Source organism: Diabrotica virgifera, chromosome 1, assembly GCF_917563875.1.
Source record: "Diabrotica virgifera virgifera chromosome 1, PGI_DIABVI_V3a".
Taxonomy (NCBI): domain Eukaryota; kingdom Metazoa; phylum Arthropoda; class Insecta; order Coleoptera; family Chrysomelidae; genus Diabrotica; species Diabrotica virgifera.
The window spans coordinates 88,361,466-88,387,572 of record NC_065443.1 but is presented as its reverse complement, the minus strand read 5'-3'; the positions used below and the strand labels follow the sequence as shown (position 1 = coordinate 88,387,572).

The following is a 26,107-nucleotide window of genomic DNA, read 5'->3' as shown; positions in this document are numbered from 1 at the left end:
GTACGTGAATACTGGAACAGGGAAGCTTTAATTGTGGAACAGTTTAAAAATTTGGAACGTCAAATTACGAAATCGTCCCATATATTTTGTTGGACAGAACATCCAATTTATTTGTTACCCTTTCATTAAACTCTCATGCAAAAATCAGACTGCTATTACTAACCAACATGATTCCTGTCATTTGACATGTTCTTCGTGTTCCACTCATTAAAATGCCCAGTTGGTGATAACCACCAGTCTGATTTTTGCATGAGAGTTTAATGAAATCGTAACAAATCAATTGGAAGTTCTGTCCGACAAAATACATGGAACGTTTTCGTAGTCTGACGGTCCAAATGTTTAACCTGTTCCACAATTAAAACTTCCCCTGATCTAGTGTTCCCATACATGAAAGTTTGTCCGACTAGACACCGTTAAGCTATTAACTTTTCAGCTTGCTATTAATCAACTATTTTTAGGTACGGGGGATCCAGGTCTATACCTTTTCTGCTTGAAAAGTTATACTAAATGTTTTGCTCTATATTGTGCCACATTAGATAGAGATACATTAACGACAAGCTCGGGTATCGTACCAGTCAATAAGTAGTTTATAGACAAGAAAAAACAAAAGCTCTGTAACACTATATTTACTAATTTAGGCGAACAGTTTATCCAAAGCTTCCGTTTCCATTCTAAAAACATTGAACATATCCATTTGAGTAACATTAGTAGCTCCTAGCTCTTGGTATACTTTGATCATTGGATTCCAGTTCAGAACGTGAAAAAATGAACGTTTACAACCGCTAGCATGACCATTTTTCAGTACTGTTAGGAATAGGTTTTTCTCAATAGTACCACCCCTAAAATGAAAAGAAACGCATTTCGTAAATAAAGTAGTGCAAATAAATTCATATAAAGCAATACTGCAATACTATAAAGAATAAGAAATTTTTATTGAAAATAAACAGACGAATTAGACAATCAGACAGTACAACTCGGTACGGTATGGATTATTAATTTGCTTTATATTTAGTTGTAAATTGAACGAAAATAAATAAACTAACTATTGCGGCTAAAAACGAAAATATGCCTTATGTGGGGTTATCGGACTTGCAACGGGGAAAGGTCTTGTGGGGGCAAGGAATGCCTTAGAGGGACATAGTTGCCTTGGTAGGCGTAACACAGGGCGTGCTGTGCAAAACCTATGCTAGGTATCAGTATTTAGGAAAGCTTAAAAATAAAGCAAGAAAAAGTCGCCAAAACGTAACAACGGCTCGCCACGATCGTTTCATTGTCCAAGCAGCTAGAAGAAACCCAACCATTTCTCACCTGCAGCTCCAAAGGCAACTTTTGGAAACTAAAGGTGTAAGTGTTTTAGTTGAAACGATAAGAAGAAGAGTTCGTGCGCAAGCAGTATACAACAGGAGAGAGTTACGGACACCTGAGTGATCCAGGCAGCATAAGATGGATCGCTTAAATTGGTGTTTTCACCACCAAAATTGGAACAATGAGAATTGGCAAAATGTGCTATTTTCAGAAGAAGCCAGGATGTGTGTAAAATCCGATGACCAACGAATTCGTGTTTTTAGAGGTCGAGGAAAACAAGCAAGAACGGATACTGCATGATCTGTTCACGGATATAAAGAGGGAAGTGTTAAGATATAGAATAAATAGAGGCCTTCCAGATTTAGCCATACGGCTCACACTCCCTCTAAGGAGAAAATTGACTCATCCCAGATACCTACGGTATCAAAAGGATTGAGCTCTGGTGGGACTCTTTTCGTGTTATCGAGCCCTAGGTGACTCGGTATGCAGGTGTATCTCCCAAAAATTTTTGTACACATCTGGCCGTTGCGAGTAGTACAGCTTTCTGCATGGTCTTGTAAAGATGTTCACTTAGACCCAGCCTTTTTATGCTTTCGATGAGGTTCTTCGGAATGATTCCAGTAGTATACATAAGCAGCATGTATCGTCTGGGTACTTTGCATTCTCCATTGTCTTCGTATTTGAATTTCCAGATCTCTGTACTTGGCGATCTTTTCAGTTAATTTACTACGTAGATTATTGTTGTTAGGTATCGCCACATCAATTAGTGTTGTTTGTCTTGTTAATTTATTAACTAGTACGAGATCTGGTTTATTATGTGCCACTGTTTGGTCTGTGAGCACAGTACGGTCCCAGTATAGCTTATAGTTGCCATCCTCAAGCATACTCTCAGGGACGTATTTATTATAATATGGGAGATGGTCCGTTTGGAGAAGTCCGAGCTTGATAGTTATCTCTTGATGAAGGATTTTTCCCACTGCATCACGCTGTTCCTTGTATTCAGTTGCAGCAAATGTCTGGCAGCCCCCTGTAAGATGTTGGATGGTTTCTTGGGTTCGGCATCTATATCGGCATTTGTCGTTCTGGATCTGAGGGTCTTTGACGGTATATTTCAGGTAATTTTTAGTTGGTATAACCTGATCCTGATAGGCCAATAATGAACCTTCTGTTTCAGGGAACATCTTTCCTGATGTCAACCAATAGTTCGGCGCCGTATTGTCTATATATTCTTGGCTGACATTCGGATGTCGGTTGTGCAGAGGTTTACCCATCCAGGTGCGCATTTTTCCGTCCTTAGTAAGGTGATTTATGACCATGTGTGGTTCCCTCAGTTTGATTGGGGTTGTGTCATCTACTGCGCAAATAGCGCGGTGTAGAGTAGATGTCTCAGCCTGCATCTGAAAATAAGTCCTTAAATTAGCAATCTGTTTATCTAATTGCTCACCTATATCCATAAGTCCTCTTCCTTCTAAATACCACGGTAATGTCGTTCTACTGCACTTTTAGGGTGATGTTTTTTTGCTTTCGTGAGATGTGTTCGTACTTTTCGCTGAAGATTTTCTATATCCGTTTTTTTAGAGGCCTTTATTATTATTATTATTATGTTCTGGAGAGGCATTGGGGAGAATTTCATCCAACCAACTTTAACAGCTCACAGGTATGTTGATTTGGTTCTAGAAGCTGTAGTTAGGCTCTGAAGAGGTGCAATGGGAGAAAATTTAATTTTTATGCATGATAATGTACTTCCATATACCATTAGGGTGTCTACACAATTCCTTGAAGCACAAGATATATATGGAGTGGCCTCCAGAACAGTTGGTCGCTTACTCGAGTATTTAGAGTAGATAGAGTATTTGTGGGATATGCTTAAAAGAAAAATTAGAGCTCGCCGGGATAATCCAGAAAATACCACACGGCTAGTATAAGCTGCTCTTAAAGAATGGAGCAACCTACCACAACAAAATGTTGGCTAGGAGCGTGCCCACGCAAATTGAAGCTTGTATAAGTATTTCTTTTGTTAAATTTAATTTTAAATTACCTGTAATCTGGTTTCACATACAATCCCTCTAAATACACTGATTTGCCGTCCCAAGTGGAATACATATCAGAATATACAGCATATCCGATCAATTGACCATCAGACGTTTCTGCAACTAGACACTGAAAGGCTGGAGAGTTTTCTGCGTAATCTTTTTCCAATGTTTTTTGATCAATTCTTAATTTGTGAACTTTTTCATATTCTGCAAGTTCCTAAAAGAATAAGACAAGTAACGTGGAAATTGTCTTAAATATTAATAAAGATTATAAGTATGGAATGGCTATGAACACAAAAAAACAAAAATCATGATTGTCAGTAAGAACAAGATTGAAGACGAAACAATCTACTTTAAAGCAAAATGTTTAGAAAAAGTACCTAGAACTAATTATATGGGATGTGAGCTAGATGAACAATGAGACCGCAGCCTTGAAATAACATGAAGCATTGAGATGGCCAGAAACACTTTCAATAGAATAAAATCAGTGCTAGGTGATGAAAAGCAGAATAGAAATTAGAACAAGAGTATTGAGATGTCACGTATTCTCTGTCCTTTTATATGGAGTTGAAGCCTGGAAAATTACCGACGCAACTGAAAAAAGACTTGCCAGCTTTGAAATGTGTTAATGTGGTGTTATCGAAGAATTGGAAAATATCAGGACACAACACGTAACAAACACGGAAACAATAAGAAAGATGAAAAAAGGAAAAGAAATACTCAACAATATGAAGGAAAGAAGGAGCTACTTTAGTCATATACTGAGAAATGAAAAATATGAATAAAATTTAATAAAAAATTTTTGTCCTGGTAAAGGGTACATATATTAGTTTAAAAAGCCCCTATAGGGCTACAAACATACAAACAAAACGTTTTGTTTTTATGTTTGTAGCCCTATAGGAGCCTTTTAAACTAATATACATTTTACCAGGACAAAATTTTTTATTAAATTTTACTTATAATTAATGGTATACAGCCAGCTACAGGAAATTCTTCCTAGTGGACAAAAATATGAGTTGATACGATTGGAAATACAAGAGAAAGTGGAAGGAAACAGAGGACCGGGGTGACGACGCACGTCCTGGTTGAAAAATTTAAAGCAGTGGAGTGGAAAAACAACAATAGAACCCTTAAGAACCGCTGCAGACAGAGTAAAAAGGGCCATAAATATGATGATCGCCAACGTTCTTAAAGGATGAGGCACATGAAGAAGAACATTAGTATAAAGTTAGGTGTAGTTAGTATCGCTCAAATTGCGACATTCAATTTTCCAGTGCACAAATCACTGAGATCTTCAGATCTATACTTAAGCATTTCTATTCAAGAGTTGCCTTCTTGTTATTCTTTCTTCTAACCTTCGTCTATTGTATTTCCCGCTTAGTGCCATTTTAGTCCAGAGAAATAAGTTAATCCAGTGACTTTGTGCTAATTTCTTGCTTAGAAAACTGTAAAAAACCTGTTAATAATCATTGTAAACAGGCACCTACAACCTTGATATTAAGGTGAAACAGTAGCGATCAACAGGTAGCGAAAACGCGTTCCAAGATTGCGGCTGTAATTTTGAATATTTTTTCGAGATATTTGGCACACATATTTTCGTAATATAATAAAGAACGCCGGTACAGAGCCCAATTTGAAAAATATATTAATATGTGGAAATTACTCTGTAATTAAATACAATATTAAAAAAATTAAGCCTGTACCGCCATTAAGAAGAACAAAAAAATAGACTTTCTTCAAATAAACTTTTTTATATGATGCCTTTTAGTAGTTCCAAAATGACACAAAATCTAGGCATCGGATAAAAAAGTTTATTTGAAGAAAATGTATTTTCTTGATCTTCTTAATGGCGGTACAGGCTCGTTTTTTTAATATTGTACTCAATTACAGAGTAATTTCCACATATTAATATATTTTTCAAATTGGGCTCTGTACCGCAATTCTTTATTATATTACGAATACGTGTGCCAAATATCTCGAAAAAATATTCAAAATTACAGCCGCAATCTTGGAACGCGTTTTTGCTACCTGTTGATCGCTACTGTTTCCTCTTAAGGTCCAAACCAGACGGGCCACTCTGCAGCGCTACTCTGTGGATCCACAGAGTGGCTGAAACAGGCGATTTTCTAGTGTCGGCGACTACCCTGCGAAGTGGATCGTTTGGAAGGGTGCGGCGTTTAACGTAATGAGAGAGAAAAAAAGTAAGCTTGTTCAAATTATTAAAAACTTACTTGCTAATAATCTTTTAAAAAACTGTGTTCGTCAAAGTCAGTGTTTGTGTTGTCCATAGTTTTAAATATTTTATAAAACTTCAACACTTTTGAAAAAATACCAATAAACTCAAAAATGGAATTAAGAAGAACCAGACAAAAACAGCTATATTATCACTTATCACAGAAAGAAGCACATAAAAAATCAACCAGTACATCGGGTATCCTACAGGCGTAAAATAGTTTGATACAACCTGACAACTGAGTGAAAGTGAAAAACATGTTAGCTTGCAACCCCCTTTTAACTGATATCTTATCGTTTTGTTTTCAACAACAAACAATAAAACCTTTTTGACCTAGGATGGGACCCCACTATTTATCATTAATCCCTCGTTATCCACGGACTCATCAACCGCGGTTTCATTTATCCGGTGTTGCGATATCTGTTGAATCTTTAATGAGAATATTTTATTATTTTTATAAATATTTGTTATAATTTAACCAGTCGCGTTAAATTACTCATGATACGCCACTGGCGCTTGTTCTTTAGTAATACTACGGCAATTAGTTTATATAGTTCCTAAAATACTGGCGAATGTAGACGCTGATCTCAGCGTCTTTATTTTTGGTTAATATGATAATATTATTTCACAGATATGCAATTTCATCATATTTCTTCGCGTGATCCCTCTCCAACCACGGTTTCACCAACCGCACCTTCTTCTTCGGAACGTAACCCCCGCGGTTAAAGAGGGATTACTGTAAATAAACAAACAAGATTGTATTTGTTTTGTTCAGTTCAAATGCATCCAATGTATAATAAAATGTAAATATAAATAGAGAAAACATTTCTTATGGGATTTATTCTTTTCGATAGGGCTACCTTCTTTAAAATCAGAAACAAATAATTCAAAGATGACGTCCCACGCTTTTCCTTTAAATGCCCTATAAATATGCCCTCGGGTTCTTGTATCACATATATCCGGTCTGTTTTGCACGAATCCAAATTCATTTTAGGTGTTCACCCTAAAAATTCTCGTAAACATCTGCGGCAGCTACAAAAGTGGTCCGTCTGAATGGCGTTTGCCACAAGTGGACGCCACTAGCAATGAGGCTCGGCGACTGTGGCTGGCCACAGTCGCTCGTCTGGGGTGCAACGTCCACTTCACACAACGGTCTGGGGTGCAACGTGGATCCACAGAGTAGCGCTGCAGAGTGGCGCGTCTGGTTTGGGCCTAAGGGAAAAGTAGGGTCTGATAGTTCTAAAAGTGTGGTTAACATTTCAAAGTGATTCATCAATTAGTTTAAAAGTTCTGCGTCTTCGTTGATTATATTGTACATAATTTAACAGTTACTCAGTAAAAGTAACAGCTCTATCTCTATATTATATTTTTTATCAATTTGAATTACGATAGCAGCTGCAAGTGCAACTATGCAGATAACGCTCATAATACGATGTCTTTGACCTTGTATAATAAATGATAAGCTCGTTTAACAATAATTTAAAAACATGTACCTTTATCATTTGGAATACTTGCACCATGTCTCTTACTTCAGCTTTTCGGATAATTGTATCTTTTGTATCACTTTCGGCCATTGTAAAATTTAAATAAATTATTTATTTAAATTACTTGTTCAAACTCTAATGGAGCAAGTAAACTATATTGCTGGCCACTCACTTACGGATATCGAAGAGGCCATGGCATGCAGGCCAGGACTGAAGGCCGTTATTTGAGTAGTTAAGTTATTGAACTGCAGTTGAGACGCCACACACATGCAGTTTTGTGATCGAGCGTGGCAACGCCTTTACGATAACTGCGTGTATGTGGTAATTTTGGCTTCAATTAACCGCCTGTCAGTCGCTCGGCCTCTTCGATATCCGTAAGTGAGTGGCCAGTATCTGCCGGTAGATGCTTTTTCTCTCAGATTAAAAGTTGTTTTATCGTTCACACTCATTGACTCATTAGAGATGGGAATTAATATATACATTTCGTTACTACGTATTATAATATTATAGTTAATACAGTAGAGCGTCGATTATCCAAACTAATTGGGGGGCATTGGCAGGGCCCCCGTAAGAACTACTGGCGCCTGTGTGCAAAAAAGGATTTTGGCGCCCCTTAAAGCATTTTGATGTTTTTTATTTATTTTTTTGAAGGTATGTAGGTAATTGCTTTAAATAAAGCAAAATAGGTACAAATAACACCATAGCAAACCTTAATTGCATGGGGTTTAAGTGGCTTTAAGGGCGTTAAAAGTGACTTGAACCACATATTTTTTGAATGCAAGAAGCATAAACACCTAACCAATCATCTAATTTAAAGAATTATAGACCAGAACATCCCACTCCCTGTAAATATTCTCTTTATTCTGTCACTGAATAAAAAGAAAATTTTTGACTGTTTGATATCTTTCTTGTCGGATAGTAAAATATTATTGTAATTAGTTATGGTAATTAGTTATTGGGACCGTGCAAGTTGCGCAAAGCGACACCTATTTCTACGCTCTGCACTTTTATTCGCACTTTTAATTGTATTGACCAATTACGTTAGTCCTGGTTGCTGGATAATTGTCAAGGCCATAGCCCAAAAAAATAATAAGAAGAAAAATAAGATTCAGGTTATGTGATGAAAACGTAAACAATTTTATGTAGTAAATAAAATTAGTTATTAAAATGCAGTACTGCAAGCAAAATACAATTAATTATATTTACCTTTATGTAATAATTGCATATCATATCAATATTGTGGAGCAACATATAATTTTTCTCCTTCAATTACAGTAGATATGAAATGTACGTCAATTTGATAATTTCAATTGACAATATGAATTATTTAAGAAAGTTGCAATGTTTCTCCGCTATTCGCGCACGATCGTTTCACGTATCCCTTCCAAGTACTTGCACACCGCGAATAGGTATTTGTAAAATATGTTTAAAAAAATATTAAAAAAAAACAGAAAAAAATACAAAAAAATATATAAAAAAAATTTAAAGGAAAAACATCACGAAGAGGATTTAAACCTCCGAGGGGTTGAACCGGGTTCTTATCGTAGTGAAAATCTTATCGTAGTGAAAAAAAAAACAAAAAAAAAATAAAAAAAATACAAGAATGCATTTATTTTAAATATTAAAATTAATATTTTTATTTGTAAAATGTATACACTATGTGTTCTTGATAAACATTAAGTATAATATATTTATATTTATTAACATAGTATGTACATTAGCTGTAATGAGTAGGTAAAATAAGAAGTAAAAAATTGTAATATTATTATAATAACCATGTTTAACTAATTGGCAATATCTTTAATACATTTGCTTTTGATTGAGACTGGCTGAATCTGGTGCCGTGGTCTAAAAATTGTTTAAATAATTTTTTTAACAAATTCACAAAAAAAGAAGTCTGGATCCCGCGTACCAAAAAAAAGTTTAATAATAGCAAGCTGAAAATTTGTTAATAGTTTAACGGTCGGATAAACTTTGATGTACGGGAACACCGGAACAGGGAATGTTTGAATTGTGGAACAGGTTAAAAATTTGGAACGTCAGACTACGAAAACGTCCATGTATTTTGTCGGACAGAACTTCCAATTGTTTTGTTGCCCTTTCATTAAACTGTCATGCAAAAATGAGACTGCTATTTATCACCAACATATAGTCCTGTCGCCAGGGGGGGTACAACGGCCTCGTTAATTCAGATGGACTTACTCAAGTTTTTTTTATGTATTTTGACCCGTAGAACACGAATTTTTTGGGTAACAGTTGATCCGGATGTCGATAAGATTGTTATAGACCAAGAACTTGAGGAATCAAATAACAGCGATTTTTGGCAAAACAAAACAATATTTTGTATTTTTTGGGCCATTTTAAGTAAAAAATATTTCTACAAGTTTTTTCGTAGGATGCACAGTTTTCGAGATAAACGCGGTTGAACTTTAAAAAAATCGAAAAATTGCAATTTTTGAACCCGAATAACTTTTGATTAAAAAATAAAATAGCAAGTCTGCTTACCGCATTTGAAAGTTTAAGTAAAATTATATCGGTTTTGATTATTTGCATTGGTAAAAATTTATTTTTTTATTGTTTAACAAAGCTATAAACACGTAGGGTTTCCCGTGCTTTTACATGCGTTTTAACGCATGTAACGTAGAAATAGTCTTGATTGCACTAGTACCTATTCTACCTACTCGTTCGATTTTAAATGAGAAATCATAGAAACATCACTCACGCACTAGTTGTTTGTAGCTTTGTTTAGCAATAACACAATAAATTTTTAGCAATGCAAATAATCAAAACCGACATAATTTGACTTGAACTTTCAAAGGCGCTAAGCAGAATTGCTATTTTATTTTTTAATCAAAAGTTATTCGGGTTTAAAAATTGCAGTTTTTCGATTTTTTGAAAGTTCAACCGCGTTTATCTCGAAAACTGTGCATCCTACTAAAAAACTTGTAGAAATATTTTTTGCTTAAAATGACCCAAAAAATACAAAATATTGTTTTGTTTTGCCAAAAATCGCTGTTATTTGATTCCTCAAGTTCTTGGTCTATAACAATCTTATCGACATCCGGATCAACTGTTACCCAAAAAATTCGTGTTCTACGGGTCAAAATACATAAAAAAAATTTGGGTAAGTCCATCTGAATTAACGAGGCCGTTGTACCCCCCCTGGCGACAGGACTAATAATTCCTGTCATTTAACATGTTCTACGTGTCGGATTTATTAAAGTGCCCAATTGGTGATAAATCCCCAATCTTTCCCTGTTTCAGTGTTCCCATACATCAAAGTTTGTCCGACTAGACACCGTTAAACTATTAACAAATTTTCAGCCGTAATGAACTTTTTGTTTGGTACGCGGGATTCAGGTCTATTGGGTCATTCTGAGTAAAAAAGGTCCCTTGTCATTTTTGTACACGATTTAAGATTTAAAAAATGCGAAAATGGCCTTATAACTCCACAACAATCAATTTTAGAGATAAATCACAAGAGACCTGTTTTGCTCGGAACGATCCAAATTATCTAAAAAAATTGTTCAAAGTGAAAAAATTATTTTTGTGAATTTATTTAAAAAAGATTGGTTTAAACAATTTTTCGACCAAGGTACCGCCTGCAACCCTATGGATTTGTTATAAGGACGTCTTTCTGTGTAATTTTTTGCAAAAAAATCTAACCGAAATAATTTCGCTAACGTGGGCAACGATACAGCCTGGACTATAGCGCTAATTGTTAATAATTAAAAACAACAGCTTTGTAATAAAATAATGACAAAAATTTCTTCAGGTCTTTATGGAAGGGTTTTAACTTCGATTTGGTCACTTTTTGACTTTCATATTTATAATTTTTAATCGAGTTATTAAGCCTTAAAAATGGCCATTTTCGCATTTTTTAAAATTTGTCAGAATGATCCGAGTGATCTAAAAAAATTGTTCGAAATGAAATAAATTATTTTTGTGAATTTGTTTTAAAAAAATGTTTTAAAAATTTTTCAACCACGGCACCGCCTGGCACCTTGTCAATTTGTTATAAGGACCATAGGCGTAACCAGGATAATCCTAAGGGGGGGTTACAACTACTAGAAAGGGGGGCTACAACTACTGGAAGGTCTCTGAAGGGTATGGTGTTAAGCGTATAGAGCTCAAAGTAAATCCCAATGGGGGGTTATAACCCTCAACCCCCTTCTGGTTACGCCTATGATAACGACCTCTTTTTGAGTAAGTTTGTGCAAAAAATCGAATCGGAATAATTTCGCTAACGGGGGCGACGATACAGCTCAGTCTAATTAGTTATTTGATAGGTATGCGATTTTTAAATCTTGTCGATTCATCATTTGAGCGCCACACAATCGTTCGCTTATCGATGATATAGAATTACCGCCCACACACTATTGCTCAACCAATGTAAAACCTTTATGTCTGGAGTTTTTCCACGAAATCAGGGTTAGGTATTTCTTATCTACAGTTTTGTCTACGAAATGGGTGTTTGTTATTTTTATAGCGGGATTTTTTATTTTATATCTATAGAAAGACTAATAATGTCATCCAAACAAAGTAAAACTGAACCACACTGAACTATTTAATTTCTCAATTTTTATTTTAAAATTAATTTTTGCTTTTTCATTTTTTTGTAAATATTTTTGCAATCTTTGACCCTCGGTTTTGGCGCCCGTGTGCATTGCACACTTTGCACATATGGTAGCGGGGACCCTGGGCATTGGTGTTCGGAAAACCGATTTGTTCGGATAATCGAACCATATTGAGATTGTCATACATATTTATCCACAAGTGAATAAAAACCATATTTATATAACTGTATATTTGTTTATACCTACCTTGATAATTACAAATAGCAATTAAACAAAAAAGTGCAGTCTTTGCAACAACATATGTTTGGATACAAAATTGAAGAAACTTGAAGATATTTTAAGCGTTAATTACTAACGCTTGTTCAGTACTCGAGTGCGGGGCGCGGGAGTCGGGAGTTCGGATAACCGGTCGTTCGGTTGATCGACGTTCGGATAATCGACGCTCTACTGTATTATGTTATTAAAATATAGCTGGTAATTTAAAGACTCTATAGAATAAAAAATGAATTAGACCCACAACGCTATACGCTGTGAGCTCGTACGTAGAGGGGATATTTACAAATTCGCGAGCGCCAGTAGTGGCAAGTCTGTAAACGTTTACTGGAAATTTGACATAAATGTCAAAGTGATTAATTTAAAATTAAAAGTAAAAACATTAATTTTAAAAAATATTAGTTGGTCAAAGCTGTGGTATATATTTTTACCTTAAATATACTTACGTTTTAAATATTGAATTTAAGTTTTTTTCATGTTCCGTAATATCGTTGATTGAAATAAACGGTAATCTTAGCGCCATCTACACGATAATTGTGAAAGTATCCGAAGTAAGAAATTCATATTTTATCAATAAAACGTCAAAATGATTAGCAAAATCTTAAAAAAATCGAGTACACTTTAATTAATTTTTTGCGTTGTAAATATTAAGCGATAACAATTAAATAATAAATTTAAAAATTACCAGTGAAAGTTGAATTAGTAATCCGCCAGGAGCGCCACCAGCGAAGCTCAGAGCCTATACGGGACGGAGACGTGGATTACGAATAAAACCATTCAGAATAGATTGGAAACCTGGGAAAGAAAGATACTTCGCAGAATATTTTGCGGAAAAGTAATTGAAAGAGAAGAGGAATTGAAAGAACGAAGAAGTGTACCAACCATATGATAATCCGCTGATATCAAAAATAGTAAGAAAACGCATACTAGAATGGCTCAGTCATCTAGAAAGAATGCAGGAAGGTAGACAAGTCAATAATATTGGTTGGAGAGCACAGGAGGACAAAAGAAGACAGGAAGACCAAGAAGGAAATGGAGAGATACAATAAGACGTCAGTGAGTTGGGCATGCAGAGATAGGAAGCAGACAGACAAGAACAGAATGCGATGGAAATTATCCCTGCATAAATGGGCCTAAAAGGCCTGTTAACGCTATACATACATAGAATAAAAAGAAAGGAGGAATCCTTTGTGGGATCGGTACTTGACCGAAATGCTGTAGTAGTTCGGATGTAATAAGCAACTCTTTTTAAGGACTCGTCGTCCTTACTGACTCTATCTACTTTATTTATTTGGAATAATAGTCCAGAAAGTCACTGCGCATCCGCTAGGAAAGATATTCTGAATCGGATTTTTTGCAGAAGCTTACTCAAAAAGGAACCCTTTTAACAAATTTTTATTAGACAAGGCGAAAACGGCGGGTTCGTTAGAAAAAATATTCCCATGAGATTTTTTTGCATAATCACATTCGTGAGACATCCCAGAATAAGGTTCAAGAAGTCGCCCACGTGAAAAGTGGTCCAATTTTTTTAACAATTTTTTTAATCAAATTGCAAAAATCAGTATTTTTGACCCTTACAAATTGTTGTTAGATTTTTGGACCATTTTGGACAAAAAAGGTCTCTTGTAATTTTTCTCTAAAGTTGATAGTTTTCGAGTTATAAACAATTTAAAATTGAAATAAAAACGAAAAATAGCGATTTTCAAGGCTTAATAAATTGGTTAAAAGTTATTACATATTATGAAAGTCAGAAAGTGACTAAATCAAAGTTTAAAACCCCCCTATAAGATCCTGAAGAAATTTTTGTCATAATTTTATTATTAAGCTGTTATTTTTAAGTAATAATAATGAGCGCCAGCACGTATTAGGCGGCCGTCTATGGTGAGTGTGAGAGAGATGCCATTCCGGCAGTCCAATGGGGCATCTTACTCGCACTCACATTTACAGCCCCGTCAACACGCTCTTTACGGCTTATTGTTAATAATTAAAAATACCACCTTAGTAATAAATTAATGAGACAAATTTCTTCATGATCATGTAGGGGGGCTTTAAACTTTGATTTAGTCACTTTCTGATTTTCATAATAATAATTTTAACCGAGTTATTAAGTCTTAAAAATGGCCATTTTTGCGTTTTTCAAATTTTAAATTGCTCATAACTCGAAAACCATCAACTTAAGAGAAAAATTACAAAAGACCTTTTTTGTCCAGAATGGTCTAAAAAACCTAAAAAAATTGTCCTGACCAAAAATAATAATTATTGCAATTTGATTAAAAGTTTTTTTTTAATTTGGACCACTTTTCTCCTAGGCGACTTCTTGAATCTTATTCTGGGGTGTATTACAAATGTGATTATGCAAAAAAATCTCATGGGAATATTTTTTCCAACGAACCCGCCGTTTGCACCTTGTCTATATGTTGTCAGGTCCAAATAAGAGGGTCAAAAATTTTTTAAACGGTTTTTTTTTTTGTTTTTGTCCCAAACTTATTTTTTTTTTGCATCGAACAATCATTTTTTAGGTTTTTTGGATCATTCCAAACAGAAAAGGTCTTTAGTGACTTTTCTCTAAAGTTGATAGTTTTTGACATATTAAGCGATTAAAAATTGAAAAATTGAAATCCCAAAGAGTTTTTTGCAATAAAGTATCGAAAACACCTTTGCATGTATATGTAATTTTAAGTTTAAAAAAATTGTTTCAAAAATGTTTTGACCCATTTTTGACACTGGCAACATACCAATTTATTAATAGGGAACCTTTTCAAGCAAAATGGTGAAAAAAAATTGAATCAGAATATTTTTCCGCACATATTTACGCATATTACATACAATGTTGTATATGTTACAGTTCAAGTTGATTCTCAGTTAGAGTTGACTTTTCCTAGTTCGAGTCAACTCCAACTGAAACGAGCAGTAAACGTTGATTTGAAAAATTTAAATCAACTTTTACTAGTTGAAGTTGACTCTTCCCAACTCTTTTTAGTAAAAGTAGATTATACAGTTTATACGAGTATAATCTCACGTACATTTTTGATGAGTGTGCGTCTCTTTGTTTTGACCGTTTCAACTACTTATTAGTCCAGGCTGTAACGTCGCCCCCGTTAGGTAAATTATTCTGATTCGATTTTTTTGCACAAACTTACTCAAACAAATACATCCTTATACCAAATACACAGTGTCAGGCGGTACCGCGGTCGAAAAATTGTTTAACCAATTTTTGTTAACCAAATTCACAAAAATAATTCTTATCTACTCAACCTCATATTATGTATAAGTATTTATTGTGTGGAAATTGTAAATATAGATAGCAGTACATGAAGGGTTTAAAGTGTGCCTGAAGTAATAAAATATTTTAAATGGGATTTACTTTTCGCACTGTTTTTTAGCACACTTTCATATCATCAAATATCCTTAACTTTCGCCTTTTTCATGGTGATGACATGTGAGCAATAAATTACAAAAAAAAGTTTCGACAGTTTTGTGGTTTGACAGAAGCTTGAATTTTTAAATGTCAAAGTTCTAAAAAATTGTAAAATAGGAATGTATTCCAGTGATGAAGAGTTTGCAGTTTTTTTATTTGTTTTTTGGTAGAAAAAATATTGTATGAAACTGTGCGTGAAATACTTTTTGCGCACTTAGGCGATGTATAGCATTCGGCCCGCTCGTGCTCTAAACATCGCGTGCTTGCGCAAAAAGCATACCTCACGAATTGTTTTATAAATAACTAAGTATTTCACTCCGGACAAATATTTTAGATTTTTTTTTGGTCATTCGGAGCAAAAAAGATCTCTTGTGATTTTTCTCTAAAATTGATAGTTTTCGAGTTATACGCGATTTAAAATTTGAAAAATGCGAAATGACCATTTTTAAGGCTTAATAACTCGATTAAAAACTATTATTATGAAAGTCAGAAAGTCATCTAATCAAAGTTTAAAGCCCCCCCTACAAGATCCTGAAGAAATTTTTGTCATTATTTTATTATTAAGCTGTTATTTTTAATTATCAACAATGAGCGCTAAAAGCGTATTGAGGCTGCCGTCAATGTGAGTGCGAGTAAGATCCTCCATTTCGACCGTCCAATGGTGCATCTCAGTCGCACTCACATTGACAGCCGCCTCAATACACTCCTAGCGCTCATTGTTAATAATTAAAAATAACAGCTTAGTAATACAATATTGACAAATATTTCTTTAGTACCTTGTAGGGGGGTCGTTAAAATTTGATTTGGTGACTTTCTGACTTTCATAATAATAATTTTCGACTGAGTCAGTAAGCCTTAAAAATGGCCATTTTCGCATTTTTCAAATTTTAAATCGCGTATAACTCGAGAACAATAAATATTACAGAAAAATCACAAAAGACCTCTTTTGCTCCGAATGACCCAAATAAATGATCTAATAAAAATGTCCGAAGTGAATTTTTTTTGTGAATTTGTTTTTTAAAAAAATTGTTTAAACAATTTTTCGATTACGGTGCCACCTGACACCCTGTGGATTCGTTATAAGGACCTCTTTTTGAGTAAGTTTGTGCAAAAAAATCGAACTGGAATAATTTTCCTAACGGGGGCGACGATATAGCCTGGACTATAAATATTACGATTTGAACACAATATACAGTAACATTTAATTTCTAGAATCAGTTGTTTGTGTGAATCAACTTTTACTAAATGGCATTGGGAAGAGTATACTTTAACTAGTTGGAGTCTACTTTTACTAGTAAATGTTGAATAAAAATCTTCATTTTATATTTATAATCAACTTTTACTAAAACTAGCCGTTTGAGTCGACTCGAACTAGGAAAAGTCAACTCCAACTGGATAATCAACATGAACTGTAACATATACATGCAACGGTTGAAAATAGTGTAGCGACCGCTTGATTAGCAATTAAAAAACAAAGGTGTTTTCGATATTGTATTGCAAAAAACTCTTCGGGATTTCATCAATCCATGTTTAAATAATATCTACCTACCTTGGCAACATTGAAGTTTTCAGATTTTCACATAGTTTTTGAGGGTTAAATCTCTTATATGTCAAAAACTATCAACTTTAGAGAAAAGTCACTAAAGACCTTTTCTGTTTGGAATGATCCAGGAAATCTAAAAAAACTTTGTTCGATGCTAAAAAATAATTTTAAGAAAAAACAAAAAAAAAAACGTTTAACAATTTTTCACCCACTTTCGGACCTGGCAACATGCAAATTTGTTAAAAGATGTCATTAAATATTCTCGTATACAACTTAAAATCCTGCTTATGTGTTTATTCATTTTTTTTAAATAATCTCAGTTACTCAATTGGTACATTACTACGGAAACCAAGGGAAGCAATGCTTCCATGGACCGCACGCCCCTGCCACTGACCCAACTATCCTAGACAATCGTTCGAGAAGGAAGCGAGTTGTGCAGTAAGCCAAGATCCTCATAGAACCGTATTACTCAATACACTCTGCAATAAATTATTATTTTTCTGATAACCTTGTATTACCAACGTTTTCGAGAAACTATTTTAAGACAGCTGATTCTTTCATATATTGTTCCCTATGCTTCTTTGAACACCGTACCGGCCATCTGGCTGCTGATACAGGTTGCGTTCGTTACTGCGCAGCACACCTGTACAGGTAAATACAAAATCAGGGTGATTGATTAGTGTGATAAAGCTTAGTAGATTCGCTGTAGTAATAGATAGCAATAAAAGTTAATAAAAAAACTTGTAGTCAACTTTGAGCTTGACATTACAAAATTAGTTAGAAGGTTACAGGGTGTTCGATATCATAATGGCAGACCAAACTTTTGTTTTTTTTTTTAAATGGAACATCCTATATTTTATTTTATATTCGAAATCTTCTTAACTTCTCCATCACAAAAATATAAAGGTTTGTTATGTTATACAGGGTACTTACAAAGTTATAACCAATGTTCTACGAAAATCGTAATAAGTTCAGCTCCCTGTATAAATAAAAATAAGCACAACAGCAATGGTTTATTGGTGCCATATTTTTTGTTGATTGTCAAAATTTATAAAAATGGTTAATATTGCCAATTTTCTTTATATCGAATTCAGGATGAGTCAAAACGCAAGTAAATTATTTCTCAGTAATTTTAAATAGAACACCTTAATTAATAACTTGTTTTGAAAAATGAAAATATCTCGAAAACTAACAAATTTAACCATAGGGAATATTATACAAAAATTAAAGTACGGTAATGATATTTTTCGGTGGTGATATAAAATACAGGATGTTCCATTTAAAATTTCTGAGAAAAGAATGTACTTGCGTTTTGACTCACCATGTATTCGATATAAGGAAAATTAGCAATATCAACCATTTTTATAAATTTTGACATAAAAAAATATAGCACCAATAAACCATTGCTGTTGTGCTTATTTTTATTTATACAGTGAGCTGAACTTCTTACGTTTTTCATAAAAAATTAGTTATAACTTTGTAAAAGCCCTATATAATATAACATAACAAACCTTTATATTTTTGTGATGAGAAAGTTAAGAGAATTTCGAATATAAAATAAAATATAGGGTGTTCCGTTTAAAAAAACATTTGCCACTATGTTATCGAACACCCTGTAACATTCTAACTAATTTCGTAATGTAAAGCTGAAAGTTGGCTACAATTTTTGTAATCAACTTTTATAGCTACCTACTGAGGATCTACTGAGCTTTATCACACTAATCAATCACCCTGTATATCGAATTTAAATTATTTTAGGACGAAACATTTGTTTGTCATTACTTTTTAAACTACAAAAATGTCTGGAAATAATAGTTCATATTTCTAATAATGTTTAAAAAGTAATGACAAAATAATTTTTCGTCTTGCAATAATTTTAAATTCGATATGTTTACCTGTACAAATGTGCTGCGCAGTAATGAACGCAACCTGTATCAGCAGTCAGATGGCCGGTACGGTGTTCGAGGAAGCATAGGGAATAATATATTAAAGAACCGGTTGTCTACAAATATTTTTTTTCCGACGTTGCTAGGCTCTTGGTCCACTAGGGCATAAAGTGCCCACCTGCAAAACTATCATAAGCGCTCTCTGTTTTAGTATTTTGTCTAACACCAGCAGGAAAAAAGCTCATTTTGGCGACCTCCAAAAAGGGGCGACCTCTTGCGGTGTATCTCTTGCAGGGCCGATATCGCTGAAAATGAATTATATATTATTGTGTTTTCAATTTTATCAATCAAAGGCAAAATAAAAATTAAATTAAATTTTTTTTTAAATAACGCGGGCACACAAATTTGATACACCCTGTATATTGAGCTGTAAATATTTATTAGAATTTAGTTTGGATGTAAGTGGATTTCTCTTTTAATGAGTTTTAGATGAACCATTAAAGACTTTTGTGAATAATTAAAGTGAAAAGGACGATGTATTTAGGTTTATAATGGAAAAATATTGTTTACAACGGGAACTATAGAATCCACAGGTAGATGTAATTATCACTTTCTGGGAAAGTGGTTTTAAAAGAAAGTTTGGAATTTTAATCTTTGTTCAACACGAGTAAATGCTGTAGATTTTCCCCGAAAGTAATTAGGATGGTCGGAATAATTTTGAAAAAGACTGTTTGTTTGTCGAATGGAAAAGATTGTTTATGATGCTTGGCAAGTTGAAAGGGGAAAGGTAGTTTGAATGATTGAGAGAGTTTGAAAAAGAAGTCATTATGTTTTTGGCATCGCTGAAGAGCAGTTCGACGTTTTCGTGGATAGATAGTTAGCAAGTACCAGTGGCTGTTTGATAGTGGAGAATAGTGTTGAAAAGTGGAACGAGAGACAGATCAAATTGAGACGAAATACCTCTTTGATTCTGTATTATTGTGAGAAGGAGAGCAGAGAATTTTTGGAGTTTTGTTTGAATCGAGTACGTGTCAAAAGAGGCCCGGCTTGTTGGAGAATTGGTGCTGGTATGCTGATAGTTTTGAAGCTGGAGAACGGAGAGGGCTTTGATGAGTAGCCTTTAACATAGTCAACGAGGGAGAGCTGTTTTGGGTCACGAGAAGACATCAGAGTGAGTGAAGCAAAAGGTCAGTCAACTTATGTGAAAGATATTTTTATGTTCGGAAACTAAAATTTTGAGTAAAAGGCATATGAATTAAAATTCCAATATTTCTAAAAGTAAATAGGAAGTATAGCTAATCTTGCGAATACATAAATTTGTTTTGTTTAGTTTGTTTTACCAAAGTCATCGGGAACAAACCGATAAATTTTTTTTTTTTTTAACTATAATAAATTTAAGTGGTAAGGATTTCATTCGGACATCTGTGTCCACAGGTTTTAGATTTGATAGATTTTAGAGTATTGATTTTGACAAATAAAAGACAATTCTGTATGTTTATTTTAATATTTTGCTTTATTTCTTTTCCCTATTTTATCCCGATTAGGATCAACTAAGAGATACTGAACCCACGAGAGAAGATAAGTATAACGTGAGATAATTTAGATTTTTTTTAATAGTATAAAAAGGCACCCTGAGATTTTTTATTCATTTTTATGTATGATTTGCGACAATTAAATAATTAATCAGATAAATAATAATTAATATAAAATTAATAAGAAGCAGATCATAACAACATGGCGAGCCAACGTAGGACATTAAAGTATCTCTGGTTGTGAATTTGAAGGGAATAGGAAACGGAAAAACAGGTGAAGGAGAATTTATTTGCCCGTCGGAAAGAGTTGATATATTTAAAATTTTTTGAAATATTTGTTTGACTTAATTTTTTTTATCTAGGTACAATTTTACGTATTTATTTTATTTTTGATTGATTTGAATTTTGAAATATTTAAAAATTTGTGGGATAAATTGATTATATTTGGGGAGAGAAAAATTTTCGTCTCGACAGCATACAAGGTATTTTCGAATTTCATATTAGGCGGGGATTAATTTTAACTACATATCGATAACAACCAGATGCAAAAGCAACTAAAACAAAAAACAAGAAGAACATTTGGAACAAGAAGAACATATAGAACAGGAAGACATTTTCGAAACAACAATCATGGCATCAGAGCAACAGGAATTATCAGGAATAGATAAATTATTACAACTGATGCAACTCCAGTCACAAAAACTGGAACAAAAAATGGATGAATCACAACAAAAAATGGGTCAAAAAATGGATGACAATCAAAGAGAAACAAAACAAGCAATGGATGAAGCAAAAAGGACAATGGATAAAAATCAGGAAGAAACATCAAAGAAAATGGATAAAGTGGATCAAAAAATGGATGACAATCAACAGGAAATGAAACAAGCAATAGAAGAGAACAACAAGAAAATGGAGGAACGCATTTGAAAAAGCATATGAATTAAAATTCCAATATTTCAAAAAGTAAATAGTAAATATAGGTAATCTTGCGAATACATAAATTTGTTTTGTTTAGTTTGTTTTACCAAAGTCATCGGGAACAAACCGATAAATTGTTTTTTTTTAACTATAATAAATTTAAGTGGTAATAATTTCATTCGGACATCTGTGTCCACAGGTTTTTAGATTCGATAGATTTCAGAGTATTGATTTTGATAAATAAAAGACAATTCTGTATTTTTATTTTAATATTTTGCTTTATTTCTTTTCCCTATTTTATCCCGATTAGGATCAACTAAGAGATACTGAACCCACGAGAGAAGATAAGTATAACGTGAGATAATTTAGATTTTTTTTAATAGTATAAAAAGGCACCCTGAGATTTTTTATTCATTTTTATGTATGATTTGCGACAATTAAATAATTAGTCAGATAAATAATAATTAATATAAAATTAATAAGAAGCAGATCATAACAATATTGTAGATGTATTCAAATAGAACAATGTTGGTAGGTCCCTTTAGGGCAAGAAGAACTATTATAGCTGCAAAGAAGAAACATATGATAGACTTGCTGCTCTACATAGGTACCACCAGTAGATTATTATTTTTATAAAAAAAATTCAACTGCGTTAGCCACCAGAGCATATGGTCAACGAAATCTTGAAGACAGTTACGACGATGAACTAATATATGGTTATATGAATTGAAAAATTAGTTCAATTTTATAGTGGTCTAAGTCTAAGCCTTTCTGGTTATATTATTTTGGTCTTTCCTTAGAGTAAGTCCAATCCATTTCGCTTCCCTTCTTTTAATCATTGTGACTGTTATTTTCTCTTGTTTTGCTCTTCTCCATAGTTCTACGTTTGTTATTTTATCCCGCCTATATATTTTTAGGATTTTTTTCAATGATTTATTTATAAAAGTTTGTAATTTGTTGGTAGTTGTTTCTTCTTGTCTCCGAGATCCTGCGCCATACAATAGTACAGGTAGGTACTCTTTAATATAACTGTTAACTATTTTGATATTTTGGTTATTTCTGATATATCGCGTTTATTCCAGATTTTCTTTAAGGAGTTATATGCATGTTGTGCCTTTACTATTCTTTTTTCTACATCTGATCTACTACCGCCTTTTATTCTATGATTGATCCCAGATATGCAAAGTTATCTATTTGTATTCAATTCACTTCAATTTTAGTTTATATTTTGTCGTTTTTTAACAGTTTTGTTTTTTCTGTATTTATCTTCAGGCCCATTGAGTTTTGCAAGCTTGTCAATCTTCTTTTGCATATGGTTGCTATGTTCGGTTGACACTTACTTGTACAATGTAGATATTTGAAAACATATAATTCTATAATCGAAAAATAAGTTTTTGTGAAAAATAAAAAGATTGTAATTATTTTACCATTTATTAAATTATAACAAGTGTATTAGGAAAACAGTTTCTGAAAGGCTTCTTGTTCCATTCTCAGTATTTGGTAGTTGTCCCTTTGGGTAACATTAACGGCTCCTAGTTCGTGGTAGAATTTTACGGCTGGGTTCCATGTCAGAACGTGAAAGAAAGCGCGCCTGCAGCCATCTTGATAAGCATTTTTCATGACAGTCAGAAAGAGATTCTTACCACTTTTAAAACCCCTAAAATATATATGAAATGTATATAAAACACCATTTCAAAAAAAAACTTTCGTACGTAGTATTATTTTTCAGAATTTTTCATTTGATCCTATCAAAAAGTTGTCACTTTTATTTCGTGTATTATTTTTTTAGTTTTTACAAAATTAAATATTGTCAGAAAATGACACCAGTAATATTTTATTGAAATTAGAATTACCTGTAATCTGGACTAACGTACAAATCTTCTAAGTATATAGTTTTGCCGTCCCAAACTGAGTAAATCTGAGAATACACAGCATATCCTATTAATTTACCACCAGGTAGCTCTGCTACGATACATTGAAAAGCAGGAGATTTTTCTGCTAAATCTCTTTTCAAGATTTCAACATCTACTTTTACCTTGTTACCCATTTCTTCAAAGTCCGAGAGTCCCTAAATAACATATTAGAAATATAACTACCTGGGATAATGATCACAGAGTACAATGGAAAGTCGCATCAATAACCATGAAAGAAACATACATGAAACAGAGGAAAGTCAAAGAAGCATCTGTCATCCTACTTAACGAAGAATACTTAACGAAGAAAAATGTGTAGCAAATCCATCAGCAGAATTCAGTAGGCATTGGTTGCCAATACTAAAAGAATAAGTCAACAACAAGAACATACCAACAATTGCGGACTAAAGTCGACAAACAAATCTCAACAATGTCATACACAATACATATGCAACACACAATACACGAACACACTTTATATACAAAATTTTTACAAGAGTTAATATGTATTTACAATCACATATAATATATTATGGTACTGATACCTAACCATATTATGGTACTGATTCTACAACCAAATTAACACAAAAAACAGTCAGAATTTGACACCTCTAGGGCCCAGAGGTGTAACCAGGATGATCCTAAGGGGGGTTAGGTCTACTTGAAGGTTTCTGGGCGGTATTGAATAATAATTGTGTAAAGGGTATAGAGCTCAAAGTACATCCAAAAGGGGGGTTATAACCCTCAAAACCACCCCCTGGTTACGCCTATGCTAGGGCCTAGGGTAATATGGTATGGAGAGCTGAACCTTTACAGCACACTAACGAAAATATTGGAAGCCATTGAGATCTACCGACGAATATTGCGGATAAGTTGGGTTGACCGAATAATAAATGAAATACACATATCTTTACATTTTTGGCAAAGCAACGTAAGTGACATTTTTGGCGATAATCATGTTTGCCATTAAACTAACGCAATTATTGTTTAGAAGGTACTGCCAAAATGCAGTAAGCCTAGAATTACTTTGAACATAATATGTATAGGCTTACTACACTTTGGCAGTATCTTCTAAACAATAATTGCGTTAGTTTAATGGCAAACATGATTATCGCCAAAAATGTCACTTACGTTACTTTGCCAAAAATGTGTCGATATGTATGTAGTTTCAAAAGTTGTGCATCACCTAAAATTATGCTCATATTCATAGTTGCTTTTTTCATGAACAGATATACGGATTCTGCCATTTTTTTTATTATTTTAGATTTTTCTCTGGTATTTACACAGTTGGGCAAAGGTTTACTCTAACTTCTTTTTTGTACTTATACCGGGTGGAAGAAAAGAAATGGTTATCTTATGTTAAGTTTGAGACACGCTGTAGGGAGGACAAGGTACAAGTGTGAGTATACATCAAAATCGTATTGTAGCCTTATGTTTTGTGAAAATTTTGTTTTTTGAATATCCCTTATACCTTTAGAAACAAAAAACTAGATGCTTTTATTCTTTAACATGTGTTTTAACTGAAATAAAAGTTTGAGATACCCTGTAGGGAGGAAAAGGTACAAAAGTCGGTATATATCGAAATTATGTTGTAGCCTCATATATTGTGCACATTTTATTTGTTTAGTTTCTGATATCTTTAATAACAAACAATATAGACGGTTTTACTCTTTAATATGTGTTTTAACTGACTACATGCGATACGTGAGGAGGTCATGTCTTATCATACCACTATGATGAAATTGTTTCCTACATCTAGTACGAACGGAACAGAGTGTTCAAAGAAAAAAATATGTGCAATGGACACAGATCTCGATATTTAAAGAGCCTTCACGTAGACACCAAATCCGTACTTACTCTCAAGGAAATTCCACCCACAAACATCACAGAGCCTCCCTTAAACAATTTCGTCTCTCGATGTGGCGCTGTGCATACCGCTCACTTGGTCGACAAATAACTTTTAAGGTGTCGACCATAATTATTAAAGTTACGTTACGTGTCTTTCTGTTGTTAAAGGTTTGTTAACTGTTATTTTTTATTGTTAATTTAGTTTTGTTTCAGTTAAAACACGTCATGTTAAATAATAATCCCGTCTATTTTCTTTGTTTCTAAAGGTATCAGGGACATTCAAAAAACAAAATGTTTACAACACTTAAGACTACAGTACGACTTCGATGTATACCCACATTTATTTATACCTTGTCCTCCCTACAGCGTGTCTCAAACTTAAAATTAGAAAAACGTATCTTTTCTTCAACCCGGTATAAGTTCAAAAAATAATCGAAAGTCAAATCTGAACCATCTTTTCTTTTAGTTCAAAAAAGAAGTTTGAGTAAACCTTTGCCTAACTGTGTAAATACCAAAAAAAAAATCTAAAACAATAAAAAAAATAGCGGAATCCGTTAATCTGTTCACAAAAAATCAACTATAAAAATAAGCATAATTTTAGGTGATGTATAACTTTTGAAACTATGTTTAGTTTTATTTACATCGAATGAAACAGCACAGATATAACAAAAACAATACAAATTCGAAAGTTACAATATTTCGGCCTTATAATGAGACATCCAGAGAGGTATAACCTTCTACACCTCATAATACATACAGTGCAAGATCGCCGAAAGAAGAGGCCCATCTCTATACTTTTCTATATCAAGATAATTTAAATACCCTTGAAATAATCTTTAAGTGCAAGTTCATTTCTATTTTGTAATAACTATATTATGTTGTTGCAAACATACCTTTATCATTTGAAATACTTGCGGCATATCATCTAATTCAGCCCTGCGGATGGTCACTGTATTACTTTCAGACATTGTTAAACTATCAATGGCTTGCACTCTATTATTAAACGATCGAATTAAAGTATGAATAACTATTGTAGTTCATAAATTGTACATATTCTTATATTTGCTCTATTGAAGCAACAAATTTAATAATCGCTGTCACTCACTACTCACTCTCTATGAAGCCAGTATTTACCGAAGTGCTC

The 26,107-nt window shown here is 33.5% G+C and overlaps 2 protein-coding genes across 6 annotated transcripts in view; one reads left to right on the top strand and one right to left on the bottom strand.

Moving 5' to 3' along the window:
• The window catches only part of LOC114325888 (ankyrin repeat domain-containing protein 49), a 210,604-nt gene that overhangs the window by 57,509 nt on the left and 126,988 nt on the right, over window positions 1-26,107 (top strand). The gene's annotated exons all lie outside the window — the stretch shown is intronic.
• On the bottom strand, window positions 610-26,107 carry LOC114325889 (thialysine N-epsilon-acetyltransferase). 4 transcript variants are annotated; one of them, XM_028274027.2, is made up of 4 exons: window positions 7,398-7,470; window positions 7,065-7,190; window positions 3,344-3,555; window positions 610-839 (listed from the first exon to the last, which is right to left on the bottom strand). In XM_028274027.2, the coding sequence occupies exons 2-4, from the start codon at window positions 7,143-7,145 to the stop codon at window positions 635-637; spliced, it is 498 nt and encodes a 165-aa protein (XP_028129828.1). In that variant the 5' UTR covers window positions 7,146-7,190; window positions 7,398-7,470; the 3' UTR covers window positions 610-634. The 4 variants fall into 4 exon arrangements, with proteins under 4 accessions (XP_028129828.1, XP_028129830.1, XP_028129827.1 ...); XM_028274029.2 differs by lacking the exons at window positions 7,065-7,190; window positions 7,398-7,470 and adding an exon at window positions 25,857-26,107; XM_028274026.2 differs by having other exon boundaries at window positions 7,065-7,445.

Coding starts and splice junctions, on each gene's coding strand:
- LOC114325889 (XM_028274027.2), bottom strand. CDS start 7,145: ATGGCCGAAAGTGATACAAAAGATACAATTATCCGAAAAGCTGAAGTA. Junction 3,556..7,064: donor AAGTATTCCAAATGATAAAG/GTACATGTTTTT, acceptor TTATTCTTTTAG/GAACTTGCAGAATATGAAAA. Junction 840..3,343: donor TATGTGAAACCAGATTACAG/GTAATTTAAAAT, acceptor TTTTCATTTTAG/GGGTGGTACTATTGAGAAAA.